Here is a 14007-nt window from a genome sequence, read left to right on the forward strand (position 1 = left end):
CTAGTTTGGCCTTTAAATGGAAATAATAATGAATCAAGTATTTTCAGAATTCACCATTAGAGCTTCATGTTTGACATATATCATAAGATAGCTGCAATAAATCAGATTCATCCTTTGACAGTCAGCGTGTCAAGTGGAGTGTGAAGCCCAACTGTCAGTGTGTGTGTGTGTGTGTGTGTGTGTGTGTGTGTGTGTGTGTGTCTCATTGACTGGCTTGTTTCATTTTCTCAGTGGTTCTTCAACCCCTTTGGGTGTCTCAGCAGGTATCCTCCTATCACTCCCACAGCACCAGCTGACTGCGTTTCTCAGCTTTAGCACCACGGTGTGAGGAGATAAACCGAGATAAAAACAAGACTCTTCGACAGTCAGTGACACGTCATCCCTAAAGAAATGCTGCTTGAACAGATGGATACAGTTTTAACCTTGCTGTGCCCGGAAGGTGTATATTTCATTTAAATCTGCCCCTACTCATGAATTTGCAACTGGACAACTTAAAAGTTGGGATATGTTATGAAAAAAATGATCTCACTCATGCACATTTGCACATGGATTTAACTGATGGAGTAGCTACAATGAAACAGACCACAATGGTATCAAAAGCTGCTCTGTTTTGCTTTGTCCCCAAGGGGGATGAGAACGTCCTGTGGTGCCACGGTGACACCTCATGTCCTCCTTTCATCTCCCTGTACCAGTGATAAGATAACTCAGTGTAAAGAGGTGGGAGCTTGTTTGAAAGGCAAATGAATTCCTACACACTGCCCATCTCTCTCTATAAATCAATGACACGGGGTTTCTGAGATCAGAGGCTGCAAGTCCACCCTTTGCTTATTCATCCTCTGCTGATTGGTGAAATTATGCTATCGCAAATTGTGGATCATTTGTTGATTTTTTTTCTTTTATGCAGTTGCTCGTGAAAAAAAAGAGCACAAACAAACTGGTATACCCAGAGGGTGAACATTCCTTCCCTGTAAGCTAGCTATATTTATGAAACCCCTGAAGCGGAAACAAAGGAGGTGGGTAGGTTGGGTAGGGTGTGTGTGTGTGTGTGTGTGTGTGTGTGTGTGTGTGTGTGTGTGTGTGTGTGTATGTGTATGTGAGAGAGAGAGAGAGAGAGAGAGAGAGAGAGAGAGGTAGCAACACGGCCATTGGCTGTTAAGATCCTGTTATGTTCCAGCATGTTTAAGAGCTTTATTAATTCAATTTAACGGTATCACTGACTGTCAGCAGCCACAGAGATGCTATTTGATATTTGCACATGCTGCCAGCACTGTGCTGGCAGTAGCATCCTGTAGCACTTCAGATATTTTGTATATTTTTATTTAAATGGTGAAATCCAGGCCAATGGAGGAGGTGATGATAAATAGAAAAATAAAAACAGACAATTTAGAGACAGTTTGTGATTATGAAATGAATAAGAAGCTTGGTATTGCTCAAGTTATGGTGGTGGTTTGAAACCTCACTTCTGTCCATGTGTCCCTAAGCAGGCACTTGACTGCTCCCAGTGGTATTTATTCATTCATTTATTTATTTTGGTGGGTGATTTGGGAGGCAACTGGCCAAAAAAAAATACAATGTTCAAAATACATTGCAAAAATGTTCGATGCAAAAAAGGATGAGGCAGGAACATGAAACTAAAGTTTAGAAGAAAATTTTGGTTTCGATTGGACCAATCAGAAATATGGCAAAGTCACTGGCACTTTTTAACTCATTTATGCTTTCCTTTGGAAATTAACAACTACATAAAGTCTTTCTTGTATATAATCCCTTTCTCCTTCCTTTATCTCTGTATTCCGCTTTCCTCCTTAGCTCCCATCACCATCCTCTATCGTTTAGCGTTGCCACCCTGTGTGGTGAATATTTGTGGAAATGCAATTAACGTATCCCTTCTCTTCTCTTGCCTTTTCTCCCTCCTCAAGCTGAGTAATGCAGCGCTCCATTAATTCTCAGCATTGCTGCCCGTAATTGACTTTTCTCTGACATGATTCCTCTCCATTGAGTGAATTCCTTCTCCGTATATTTTTGCGAAGCAACTCACAACTGTGCACTGGGTCACAAGAAACCATGTTGCAGAGAGAAGAGGTGGATGATAAGAAGAGAAATTGAATGTTGAAGAGAAGAAACTGCAGATATAGTGGAGGAGGAGGGGAATCAAATGCATTGTGGACCCTTTTGTGTCCTCATGGCCCTAACAGCTTCTTGTCTCCGTGTTACGCTCCGTGGACACCCTCAAACCTTGGCTTTTCTCTCTCAAACACGCCCCATCAGGGCTGTTGTGATATTACTTATTTCTGTTTCACTGCGGGTGCATTTATTTTCTAAAGTGATCTGCTATTGACTCATTGTCATGGACTGGCTTGACTAGCCAACCAGTGTCGGCCCAGGTTAAAATCCATACACTAACTGATTTAAACTCCGTCAACGGGTCATAAAGCTACAACCAGGCAATCTCCAAAAGGGCCTAATGCCAAATTTGAACAAATCAAAACAGTGACCGCATTTATTTTTTTCTTCAAGCTTGATCTGGCTGCTGCATCCCTGCTTACACACACTCATCAGCTTCCTCAACACTCATCCAACGCCCACGCTACAATCACAAGTTATGACCTTTGCTTTCTCCATCTAATTTATCACTGTAGCTCCCTCCTGCCTGTCCTCCCGAGAGCTCTGCTGGGCTCCATTCAAGAGCCAGCTATGGAAGAAACGGGTCACATCAACCTGCATACAGCAGCAGCAGCAGCAGCAAAAACAACATTTGACTGGAGAAATAAATGATTACAGGTGTGTCTCACTGAGTTCCAACATTATAACTGGCACAGTTTTAGAATTGACGAAAGGAAACTAACTTTTTAAATAAGTGTGTGACACATTTGACAATCACACAACGGTTGTCACCCAATCCTCTCTGCCTTTACTTGGCTTCTACTTCCAGCATAGTTTTAAATGACTGAGTGAGAGCGTGCTGTACAACAGGCTAATTTCCCTACTTCACTATTAATGCATTTGGCAGGAACAACATTCCATTTCCTGTAATGAGATACACAAATAAATCTGGCTATGGGTAGATTTGAGGTGGTGGCGATGGTGATGGCGGTAGGAGGAGTGTGCGGGGGGGGGGGGGGTCTGGGGGGTGGGGTGGCATTGAGACACATTCTCCCAGCACTGGCATAATTGGTATCGCTGCTTGCAGACATGCAAACCAATCTCTCCACAGATAGAGCTGAGACTCTCTCTTTCCTCCCCTTAAGGCTATTTCTTTTGTCTTTTCAATAGCTTGCACATCCACGATAGAGGGAGGGGTGTTAATTTGTGAATTAATAGCTTTTCTCTGCAGAATTGCAAATTCTTTTAAATGTCACTATGTTCACTGTGAGGAGCATCTGAAGTCACAGAGATACAAATAGAAACACACAATTCCTCGCATGTGTATATCGCCTGCACAAATCCAAAAATGTATCCAGCCAAGGCTTCCTCCTTCCCTCCTCCCCTATAGTTTTTTTTTTCACCCATTTTCACTCAACACCATCCTGTGCAACATGCTACTTTTAATTTGAAATAACACATGACAAGGACAGATTAATGGCTCTTATGGCACCCATGTCCCTGAAACTTGTCTTATGGGGACCCCGTGTACATAACGTGTGTCACACTACATTATCTCTACAGTCCTCCTGTAATGGGGACCTTTTCCTTTCTCAAAGGGCAACTGCCGGCTTCAGCTGCACTTGGATCAAACACCAGCAGCGTCACCACACCAATGCTGGCTCGCAACTATAATATTTTCCAGTTTTAAATCTTTGCCTTGATTACGCACATGCAACAAAGTCCACTGTGTCATTTGGAGGATGTTGTAAAGAAAATGATGCACCACATCTGCCCTCATTTTTAATTAACAATTGCACAATTTTCCCCCTCACTTATTTATACTAACAAACTAAAATATTAACATCAGTGTAAATAAGAATTAGTCCTTGATAAAAGTAGAGTATAAGCAGATAAACTGCTGCTGTTTTTTTTCAGTGGCACCAGGCCTTTTACAGCTGAGACTGATAATGTTGCTGTATGCAGTACACAATGATATTATAAAATATTTTGAGGATTTTTTTTTAATTGAATATCAGTAACTTAACACAAGAGCTGCATTGGGTTTCTTGGGGAATTATTTAAGGTACGATTTGTGAGATTTCTGAACAGGCTAGCGCTTCATATTTAACTTTACACACCAGTAGGGGGCAGCATATTACCAGAGGGTTGAAAAGACAACCCCTATTGCACAAGGAAGAGCACATAGTTTCCTACTATTTTTTTAATCGTCAGGATAATTTTAAGGGAACTTGGAATAGGTCAGAAAAGAGAAAATGTGAATTTAGACACATCGCCATCAGGAGCAAATCAACTAGCATATAAAGTACATATATTGGTCAGTTATAGGCAATATTACAGTTTAAGAGAGTAGAAAAGGAAGTCGTCCTTGCCATCCACCAATGAAAAATGGAGAGAAGTCTTGGGGAATTACTTTGAGTAGTCAAGTTCTACGTGTTCTTTTTTGCAGGCTAGCATCAGCCATATTGCTCTTGTCTGGGGATGAAGAGAAAGTTTGGGAATATCCGGGAGGATGCCGGCAGCGGAGACGACAGGTCAGTCATGTGAGTTAAATATTCATGCCAAAAAGCAAAAGAAAAAAGACATCTCAAGCAAACTTAGAAACTTTTTTTCCCCATCAACTTTCTTTACCGCATTATAAATCATAATATGTTGATGGGAACATGGTTATTGCTTGTTACGTACTTTAACCCAACATTCTTTGAGTTTAGAGATGTAGATACAGTCCTCTCGTTCAGCTGCGGATCCGTCCCTCTTTGGGAACGAGATGGTCTTATGAGACAAGACAGACCAGCGCTAGCTTGTTTAGTTGTTTACAAATTGTCCCTTCAAAAAAAAACATTTTGGGGACAAAAACTACAGGTTCTAGTAAAACTATTTTTTGCTAGGAAATGCTTCTTAATTCGCTACAAGATACATTTCTATATAAAACTGCATGCCATTACATGTCAGATTTGATATTCCACAGTCAATTTTTTTCATAATCTTTTTAAATTTCTTGTGAAATTGTTTATTGCACAACTCTTCCTGCCTGTTTCTAATGAGCCCATAACCCTGGAAGAGCAAAAACAGCAAGAACAGAGGAGAGTATCACAATCGGATTGACCAAAGCGAAAGAGAAGGTTGTCTAATCTTCAACTTACAATGTCCTATTTTCCTTCCATCCAAGTGGTTGCCACTCCAGAGAACTAAAGAGACAGAAACATAAAAGAAGGAAGTGGCCCGTTTTGATAAATGCTCTTTGAGAAAAAAAATTTCAACCATATCAGCCACCTCATAGCAGTACCACAGAATCGAACAGACACACACACGCACGCGTGCACACACACACACACATGCACACAAACACACACGCATACACACGCACACCCTCCCTGCCTCCACCGGTCTGTTCCTACACCTGTTCAGGTCTCCACCGGGGACATGTTAATTCATAGGCATTAAAAAAGCCAATTGTTTTCACAACCGATAATCTATTAGCCCTCAGGCAGTGTGTGTCCACTCTCCTGCCTTGCCGAGGAATGAGAAACTCTGGCTTGGACTGGTTAGGTTTTGAGTGTATTTCTAGGTCTGTTTGTTTGTCAAGCCATTACTAGTGTACGGTTTAAATCTTACACGTCCGAATGCTGTTCAGCACCACAGAATATATCGTAAAACTGTATACATTTACACAGCATAGATTATTAGATGACTGGTATGTAACTGATACTATCACATCTTTATCTGCCTTTTGTTAGATTGTAAAACTGAAAGCAAAGAATGGCAGCACTGATGCCTTGCCAAGGGGGGATTAGAGTGATATGACAGCTATATGGGATATCTACAGCGCATCTGAGCATGGTGTAAAATTGAGATGCAGCTCTGTAGGCGTATGGTAAAACGTAGGGCATCAAAAGCTGATTGAATCGCAACACACACAACACTCGCCCTGCCTGATATACTACATAACAAGTCACTGGAGACAGCACATAGAAACACACTTGGCTACGGCGCTGTCATAAATGCCATCTTCTTCACACACAGGGAAAGGAGAACTGTGATGGAGGGAATTCAGAGGATGGAAAAACAAAAGGGGTCTCCTTTACCATCATCTCGTTTCCTCTTCTCGCCGTTAGAGCGGGGGATACCCAGAATGCCGTTGATGGAGTAGGATCCTACGGGATCGTTGGAGGCGCTGGTCACAGGGGGGGAGGCTGTGCTGGGCACTGATGGAGACAGCTGAGTTAGTGGGTGTATCTCTAGTCCTGATTGGCTCATTTGACTATCTGTGCAGGGCCTCAGTCCCACTCACCTATGGTGTGACCGGGCGTGGAGAGCGGTGTGACAGATCCATCAGGAGACGGGTGGAATTGCTGCTGGACTTTGGTGCGGATAATCCTGGTAAAGTGAACAACAGACACAGATCAATCAATAGTGCTGCTAGGGCATGGAGATTTCACACCAGCCCGGCCGCCCCGGGACTCTTAAACACAGCACATCATGTCCACTTACTCCTGTGCATGTACAAGTGCTCCATCGTTTGGGGCACTTGTATCCTCATATTCAGGTCTCTGTCACAAATAGCCAATCTCTGGGCTTTAGGGGCAATCTCTCTGCTTCTGTGCGACGCTGAATGGGAGCTGCCCCCTGAGATTGTGGATTCAATCTAGCTGGATTCTGAGGTTAGAAATATGATAAAGTCCCCATACCAGTAAGATGTGATGTGGCGGGAAAGTCTTCATTGCACTTTGGTCTGAATGATCTTGCAAACAAAGCATGAAATCACATCAATTCACCTCAATGATCAGCTTCACTGACTCTACCTGGCCAACTCTAATAATCTCCCTCTCCGGCTCCCTCTTTTCTTCTCTCTTTCTCCCTCCATCTCTCAAACCTGATCTTTCACTCCTCTCACTTTCATCCTCATCCTCTTTTCTTATTTCTTCCCTACTGTCCAATGTGCTCACGGTTTTACTGCCTCTTCGTTCTCTCCTCTTTCTTCCTCTACAATTTTTTTTTTTTTTTACTCCTCTCAGTGTATTTTTTTTGTTCTTCACTATAACACGCAGGAATCTCACGGGCTCAGAGAGGATCAGAGCCTATTGATTGGGACTCCGGGATAGAAAAATTGACGACAAATGGCAGCAAGGAATAGCAAATGCAAATCGGGATCTATAAATAATATGTGACGGGAAAGCAATAGTGTCTTATTGGCTCGACCAGAGAGCGCCGCCACATTTGATGTCTTCTTCTCTAATATAAAAATAAATAAAATAAATGCAGCAATAATCATACATCTTTAAAGCTGGGTGTGTGATAAAAGTGTAGCACCAGCGAAAAAAAAAGATAGGATTTAAAGATAGTTCTTTGAGCAAAACACGCGGTACGCTGGGACTTACACAAGCTCAGCGTCAGCTCTTATGAGACTTGATCGCATTACATTAAACCATGACCACGGTAATCTTTTGATTGACAGACAAACATGAGATCATTGAATAACAATCAGTGGCGTCTACAGATAAAAAAAAAAAAAAAAAATCCCACACGGAAGCCCGACAGGTGTGACAAAACAGACTTCCACAGACTGCAGATGAGGCAAAATTACATGCAGCAATAAGCTATCAATTCTGCAGTGGGCAGTGAGGGGTTAACTTCCTCAGGGGGCAAAATGTACATCAGACTCTTTTCATTCCCCTCACTATCTCATGTGTCCTCCGTACTCTCTCCTCCAGGCAGGGCAACAAAGGCTCGCAGCCTCCTCCAGAAAACACACATCAATATTTTATTTGAATTTCGAACATCTCACCAGGACGGTTATCTGACCTCATGACTCGAGGGAGACTCATAAATTCAAGGACTTTGTTTCGAGTCTATGTTGTTGATATTGAATAAGCAATTTGGATGGGTGAACTAACGACTTTTGTGTTTGGCTCTTGTAGAACAAAAATATCCCCAAAGAATTATTAAAATGTGGATCAATATGATTGAAAGCCGCTCAGGACCATATGGGTACACCTCTGTCCAGTGGGCATGGTGCAGCCGGGTAGCTGGGGGTGGGGGTGGGGGGTGGGGGGGGACTCCTCTCCGCAGCAACAAAACAAAGTGCAACCCTGTCTCTGTGTAATCTTTAATAATTCATGCAGGAAAAATGTGTTTAAAGCCAGGACATCCTCTTTAGTCAGCAGAGCAGAGGTCAACCCCTTAACCACAAAGACCACCGGCACTCTAATACCCCCCCACCACCACCACCTTCATTTCTCCTCCTCCTCCATCAAATACAGTAAGAAACAAGAGAACATTGAAAGGCGCATTTAATGAAATTTTAGGGGGCATTTCAAAAAGGCTGAAAGTGAACTTTTTACCTCCTTTTTAAGTTTTGGTTTCCATAATATACACGCATCAACATTTTCATTTTTAACTAACCCAGTGCAATTTGTTGAACTTCTTAACAGTGTTTTTTGAGTACTAGATTACCCAAACATGGAGGTCAGCATTTAAATATGTAACATGCTATATTAAACTGATTTCCCATGCTTGGAAATAACAGTCAGTCCATTTCTACGTGGCTGTCACTTATGAATTAATTATTACACCAAGAAACGTACTGATTGTTATGTCATTAGTAAGACCATAAATAAGAAAAATACAAATTCGCAAGGTCTGGTGATAATTATTAAGCTACAGGTCAACCAGGTCTTCAAAGTAACAGATTCTCCTCGATATTGCTGAACCTCACAGCTCAGAGTGACAAAAAAAACGTTTAACATTGCCTCCACCTGAACACTTAACAAGTCATTTTAGAAACAACAGGTGAAAACTGAGAGCAGCAGCAGAAAAGACCTGTTGAAACGTTCATTCCCCCCCCCCCAAAAAAAATCATTCACTTTCATATACGTGTGTGTGTGTGTGTGTGTGAGCGTGTGTGTGGATCCATCCATCTTCTGCATTTACTGGGATGTGTTATGAGACTCTTCAGCTCATTAAAATGTAATGCCGATGACCAGCTCTCTGGAACAGTGCCTCCTAACCAAAGTTCACGGGCGCTATGGGGCTTTTTTTTTTTCACTTTGCACACATCCACTGGAGCTTTTCTTCTGTCTAAAGACATGAAGGTGTAGGGTGTCTACTGCATAAACCCTCTATTTAACATTTATTTTAGGACCAGATTATTCTTTCCCATTTTTCATGAAATTACTATAATTTTTTTAAATTGTTACTAATAATTGTTCTTATTTTGGTCATATTAATTGTGTGTCTTGGCTCCACAGTCGCGGGTGCTGGGGAACAGAGCCATTATAAAGGAGCTGCCGCCCGTGTCGCGGTGTGGTCCGCCTATTGAGCGATTTGGTCGGGTATTTCCCTCCGCCTCTGGATCTGGTTACGCGGTATTGATCGGTTTTTATCGAGACAGATGTGATTTTCTTCGCGGCCCCCGGCCTCAGCTCCGCGCTGGCTGTGTAGAGGAGGGCCGCAGAGGGGATTGAATTGCACCTGCGAGACCACCCCGGTAGACTCGACCGGAATGGAGCCTCATGTGTGATGATAAAATGGTTTATTTGGATTGATGTCGGGGGTTTTTTCACGACAGTTTATCTCCAAGCATTTTCTTTTTAAAGAATACGGAAGTGGACTGTTTATACTCAAAAGCATTTGGTGCGACCTACCTGTTGATGGATGAAACGCTGGGGACGGTGTCGTTGTCGCAGACGCCCTCCGCCAGTAGTCGGTCCCTTATCTCCCAGGCGAACATGGTTGGGTTCTGGCGCTTATATTCTGCGATTTTATCAACCACCTTCGGAGTTGCAACCTTTGGTTTGGAGCCTCCAATGACTCCGGGTTTAATACTGCCGGTTTCATAGTACCTGCAAGGGGGGGAGGACAGAGAGAGACAGAGAGTTTTCTCCTGAATGGATCTCAATCCAACGTGTTGGTTTGTGTGGAAACAAATCTCCGCCGACCTATGCAGTTACATGTAGGGCAAAAAAAAAATAATTAAAAAAACAAAACAAAAAAAAAAAACCAAAGAAACCTTTAAATTTATCCATTAAATTTCTTACTTGAGTGTGAACAGAGCGAATGTTCAACAACAACAACAAAAAGAATTCAAATCACACAGTTGATAGACGGACAGAACAAAGGGCACTTGAGCTATAAGACCTCGTCTCTAGTCTCCATGAGTTTATATAGCAGCATGCAGGACATGCCACCATGACCTATACATGTTGGTGACAAACATTCAGTGTGTGTGCATTGAAATACCTCTGAAATGACTTCTGATAGCTGAAAAAAATATATTTCAAAATATTATCTCACAGCATTTTATGCTCTGAAGTTTAAAAAAAAAATTAATTGACCTATTTTTTTTAAATCACACTGATGGAAATAATTGAGTTTTACATATACTCAAAAGTAAGTTTGGAGGTTGTTTTTTTTTTTCCACTCTCTCTTTCATCTGCAAGTAATATTCCAAAAGTCAGTGGCACTTTCTTTTCTTTATGTCTCCTAAAATTTTAATACAGACTCATATTCCTCTGGGATATTTTTATCCTTAATGTTCTGCTGTAAACTCTCCTCCTAAAATTTATGATGCTTTACGATTATGATGCTTTTCTTTTGCAAAGCTGCGGGTGATGGATAGAAAACCCTGGACGCAAAACTGCTGCGTTCAAGCAAAAAAAAAAAAAAAAAAAAAAAAAAAGAGAAAAAATATATATACATACTGAAAGGAGAAAAAAAAAAGAGCTGCCTGTAGAGAAGCGATGACTGAGGCTGAAATAGAGCTGGGTGCGCGTATAGAAGATTGATGTTTGACACACATACAGGGCTCTGGTGGTAGTGGTTCCCCCCTTTTACCTGCCGAGGATTTTGCTGACACAGCCGTGACTGACCCGTAGCTGTCTGGAGATGTCACAGGGCCGGACGCCCTGGTGGGCCAGCTCCACGATCCGCTGCCTCACCACGTCCGGGAGGGGTCTGCCGTTCACAAACACCCCGCCGAGCTGGTTCACACCGCCGTGCCCTGCGTGGGATACAACAGCAGCACAGGGGAGCATAACATTACATACCTGCAGAGGACGCGGCTTCACCTCACACACACCCTCTCCCTCTCTCTCTCTCTCCCTCTCTCTCTCTCTCTCTCTTTCTCTCTCTCTCTCTCTCTCTGTCTCTCTCTTTTGCTGCCTGGAGTATTTACCGTCGAAAAATTAAATGATATTAGCGTTAAAATATGGAAACGCGCACGCTCATTTTAAACAACCTGGCTTCTTAAAAAAAAAAAACACAGATTAATAAATAAAATTTAAAAAATACTTCAAAGTGGTGGAGCTTTAAATAATAATAATAATAATAATAATAATAATAATAATAATAATAACATGGGAGCCTTTATTGCGTTCCTTCTCAATGCTCGATCTATTGGGGGTCTTTTGGAGCAACAACAGCCCCCTTGTTCACTGCCTGCTTAGATCATATTTTCCTAGTCTCCATCTCCTCCACCGCAGCCTAACACATGTTGTAGATATTACCTTTCAACCTGTTTAATTTTCCTTGCACAATTATTGTAAATAATTAAAGTGTGCTTTGATAACTGATATTACAAACGCGGATGGCGAGAATGAGTAGGAATCAATAATTTATACAGATCTTCTTTACCCATATCATATAAAACGTGAGGAAAAGAAAGGGAAGCTTTATTTTTTTTCCAATTTTATTTCTTTATTCTTCACCACCTAAATCTCCTGAGATGGTAAATAAAGTGACACGTTTCCATGAATTTACACACAATGATTCTGTCCCTGCTGCTATAATTTCGCAGGTAATAAACGCTTTGTATTTAAATTCAAGTTTCTCACTAAACACTAAATTTAGGTTCAACCAGCTCATATATATTCCAATTTCAAAATCAAAACAAACCCAATTTATAATAAAAACAACAACACACGTTCTGTATTTTAATCCATATATTTCATTGTTTCAAGAATTTCTCAATCATCTGAAACATTTGTGTTTTATTTAATTTATTGTACAGAATTTACAGTACAAATTTTGCTCGAACATATGTCATGAATTGGTTTATTTCTTTTTAAAATACAAATCTCTTCTGAGTTGTGTTCATCCTCTCAGTAGTAAAAAATAAAAGCTGAATTAAAATGTACTTGAAGTTGGCTCAATAGCCTCTATCATCTGGTTTAGAACTGCTTGTTTTTTGATGAACATTTGCGGTACCTATAACCCTGTTCGGGCAATGAAATTCCCAGCCATGTTCTAGTTGATAAACTAACTCAGAATACTCACGGTGCATCGCTGAGAAGGGGTCTGCTTTGCAGTGAATATCCATGGGATAGCAAAGGAAAGAAAGGTAATCGACTGAGGTCGCCGTTTCGCCTTGGTGGTGTAGCTTTAAACGAGTGAAAAAAAACAACAAACACACACACACACTCACACACACACACCAGGATTTATATTTGGGTGTAAAACAGTCCTTTCAGGAGAGTCCGCAGGCTGCCGCAGTGAGCAACTTTTCCTCCGGTGTGAGAGAGTGAAGTCAGAGGTGTTCGGGGCTGGCAGGTGCAGTCATGACCCGCGCGTCACAGCGCACCGGCAGCATCGGCTCCAACCGGCTGGTGTTTAACGCACAACATGAGGGAATCACAAGAGTTTCCACGGGTCCGCTCGGCTATCTAAGGCCGGAAAAAAAATCCCTGACGGCGGCGGCGGCGAGGAGGAGCAGCGGCGTGCTGTGTGGTGAAACCAGAAAGGGGCGGAGATGACAACCAGGCAGACACGGAGCTACCGAGCAGCGCGTCCCCCTCTGCTCTCCTCCAGAATGGGCTGTGCCTGAGCGGAGCTGTGGGCTGAGAATGAAAGCCCTCTCCTTGTGTGTCTGTTTCTAAAAGCTGTAGTCCCACAGATCACCCCCCTCCCCTCCCATCCCACAGATCCCCTCGCATAGAGATGGATGACTTGTCAGACAAAGGCAATAGATTCCAACACTTTGTGATTCGCCCACGTAAAAACCTGCAGCTCAAATGAGGAGGTCCCTGCATCCGACAGCCAGGAAGGGGAGGGAGACGGAATGGGAAATGATGAGACTTTGGGGTGAGGAATCAAGGAAATTAAAGGCAGGGGGTATAAAGAGAGGTAAAGCCTTGTCAGGCTGCTGTTTGTTGTTTAAAGCGGCGCCTCTCGAACGGTTTCATAGCAGGATTCCCAACAGAAACACATGAGGTGATGTTACTCAATCTCAGGGTTGCTGCCTGAAACAAGTTATTCCACAATCTATAGATTTTTCCTTAATTAAATAAGATTAATAATGGGTCTGATATTTAATTTCCTCCTTTTTCTGGAAATTTCGGATACTTTTAACGACCTAATCGGCCTCTTTGCAGCTGTTTCAAAGTGTAGAATCTCACTGTTTCTGTCTGGGTAAACAGAAGATTTTTGGCTTGGAGAAAAAAATCTCCTGTTTTAATCTTTATTCCTATTTTTACAACAAATAACTGAAATTTTCTTCACTTTCTTTTTTTTAACAGGAATAAAAAAAAAATTCATGCAAATAGATTGAAGAGGCCTACTGAAAAGCCTCAGAGCAGCGTGTGGTCAAGTCTGCTGAGCTGGCAGCCTGCAGAGGGAGAGTCAGTCAGTAGGCCATCATCATCATCATCATCATCATCATCATCACCATCATCATCATCCTTCTCCTCCTCCTCCTCCTCGCCATCCTGTGTTCGTCTGTAGATGGCGCTCACACAGTAGGTTACGCACGCTGCCCGCTGTGCTCCTGCAGGCGGCCAGGCGACCAGGTAGGCGGCTGCTGCTGCTGCTGCTGCTGCTGCTGCTGCTGGGCCCGGACGGGTCAAAGGCTGCGGGTCTTGGAGCTCTTAATCTCTTCCGGTAGAACTCAATTCAACAGGAAACAAAGAGAAGAAT

General features: G+C 42.4%; 1 protein-coding gene across 3 annotated transcripts in view; it reads right to left on the reverse strand.

Moving 5' to 3' along the window:
- The window catches only part of pax2a (paired box 2a), a 28822-nt gene extending 15913 nt beyond the window's left edge, over window positions 1-12909 (reverse strand). For all 3 annotated transcript variants that reach the window (XM_086179774.1, XM_086179775.1, XM_086179776.1), the window contains exons 1-6: window positions 12373-12909; window positions 10933-11098; window positions 9744-9941; window positions 6392-6477; window positions 6186-6305; window positions 5244-5288 (exon numbers count right to left, since the gene is read on the reverse strand). In XM_086179774.1, coding sequence (XP_086035900.1) covers window positions 5244-5288; window positions 6186-6305; window positions 6392-6477; window positions 9744-9941; window positions 10933-11098; window positions 12373-12415 — 658 coding nt within the window. In that variant the 5' untranslated portion in view covers window positions 12416-12909. The remainder of the gene's footprint in view (window positions 1-5243; window positions 5289-6185; window positions 6306-6391; window positions 6478-9743; window positions 9942-10932; window positions 11099-12372) is intronic.
- Window positions 12910-14007: the final 1098 nt, after the last annotated feature.

Source organism: Aulostomus chinensis, chromosome 16 (assembly GCF_037954235.1).
Source record: "Aulostomus chinensis isolate RoL2024-O1b breed Wild chromosome 16, RoL_Achi_v1.0, whole genome shotgun sequence".
Taxonomy (NCBI): Eukaryota; Metazoa; Chordata; class Actinopteri; order Syngnathiformes; family Aulostomidae; genus Aulostomus; species Aulostomus chinensis.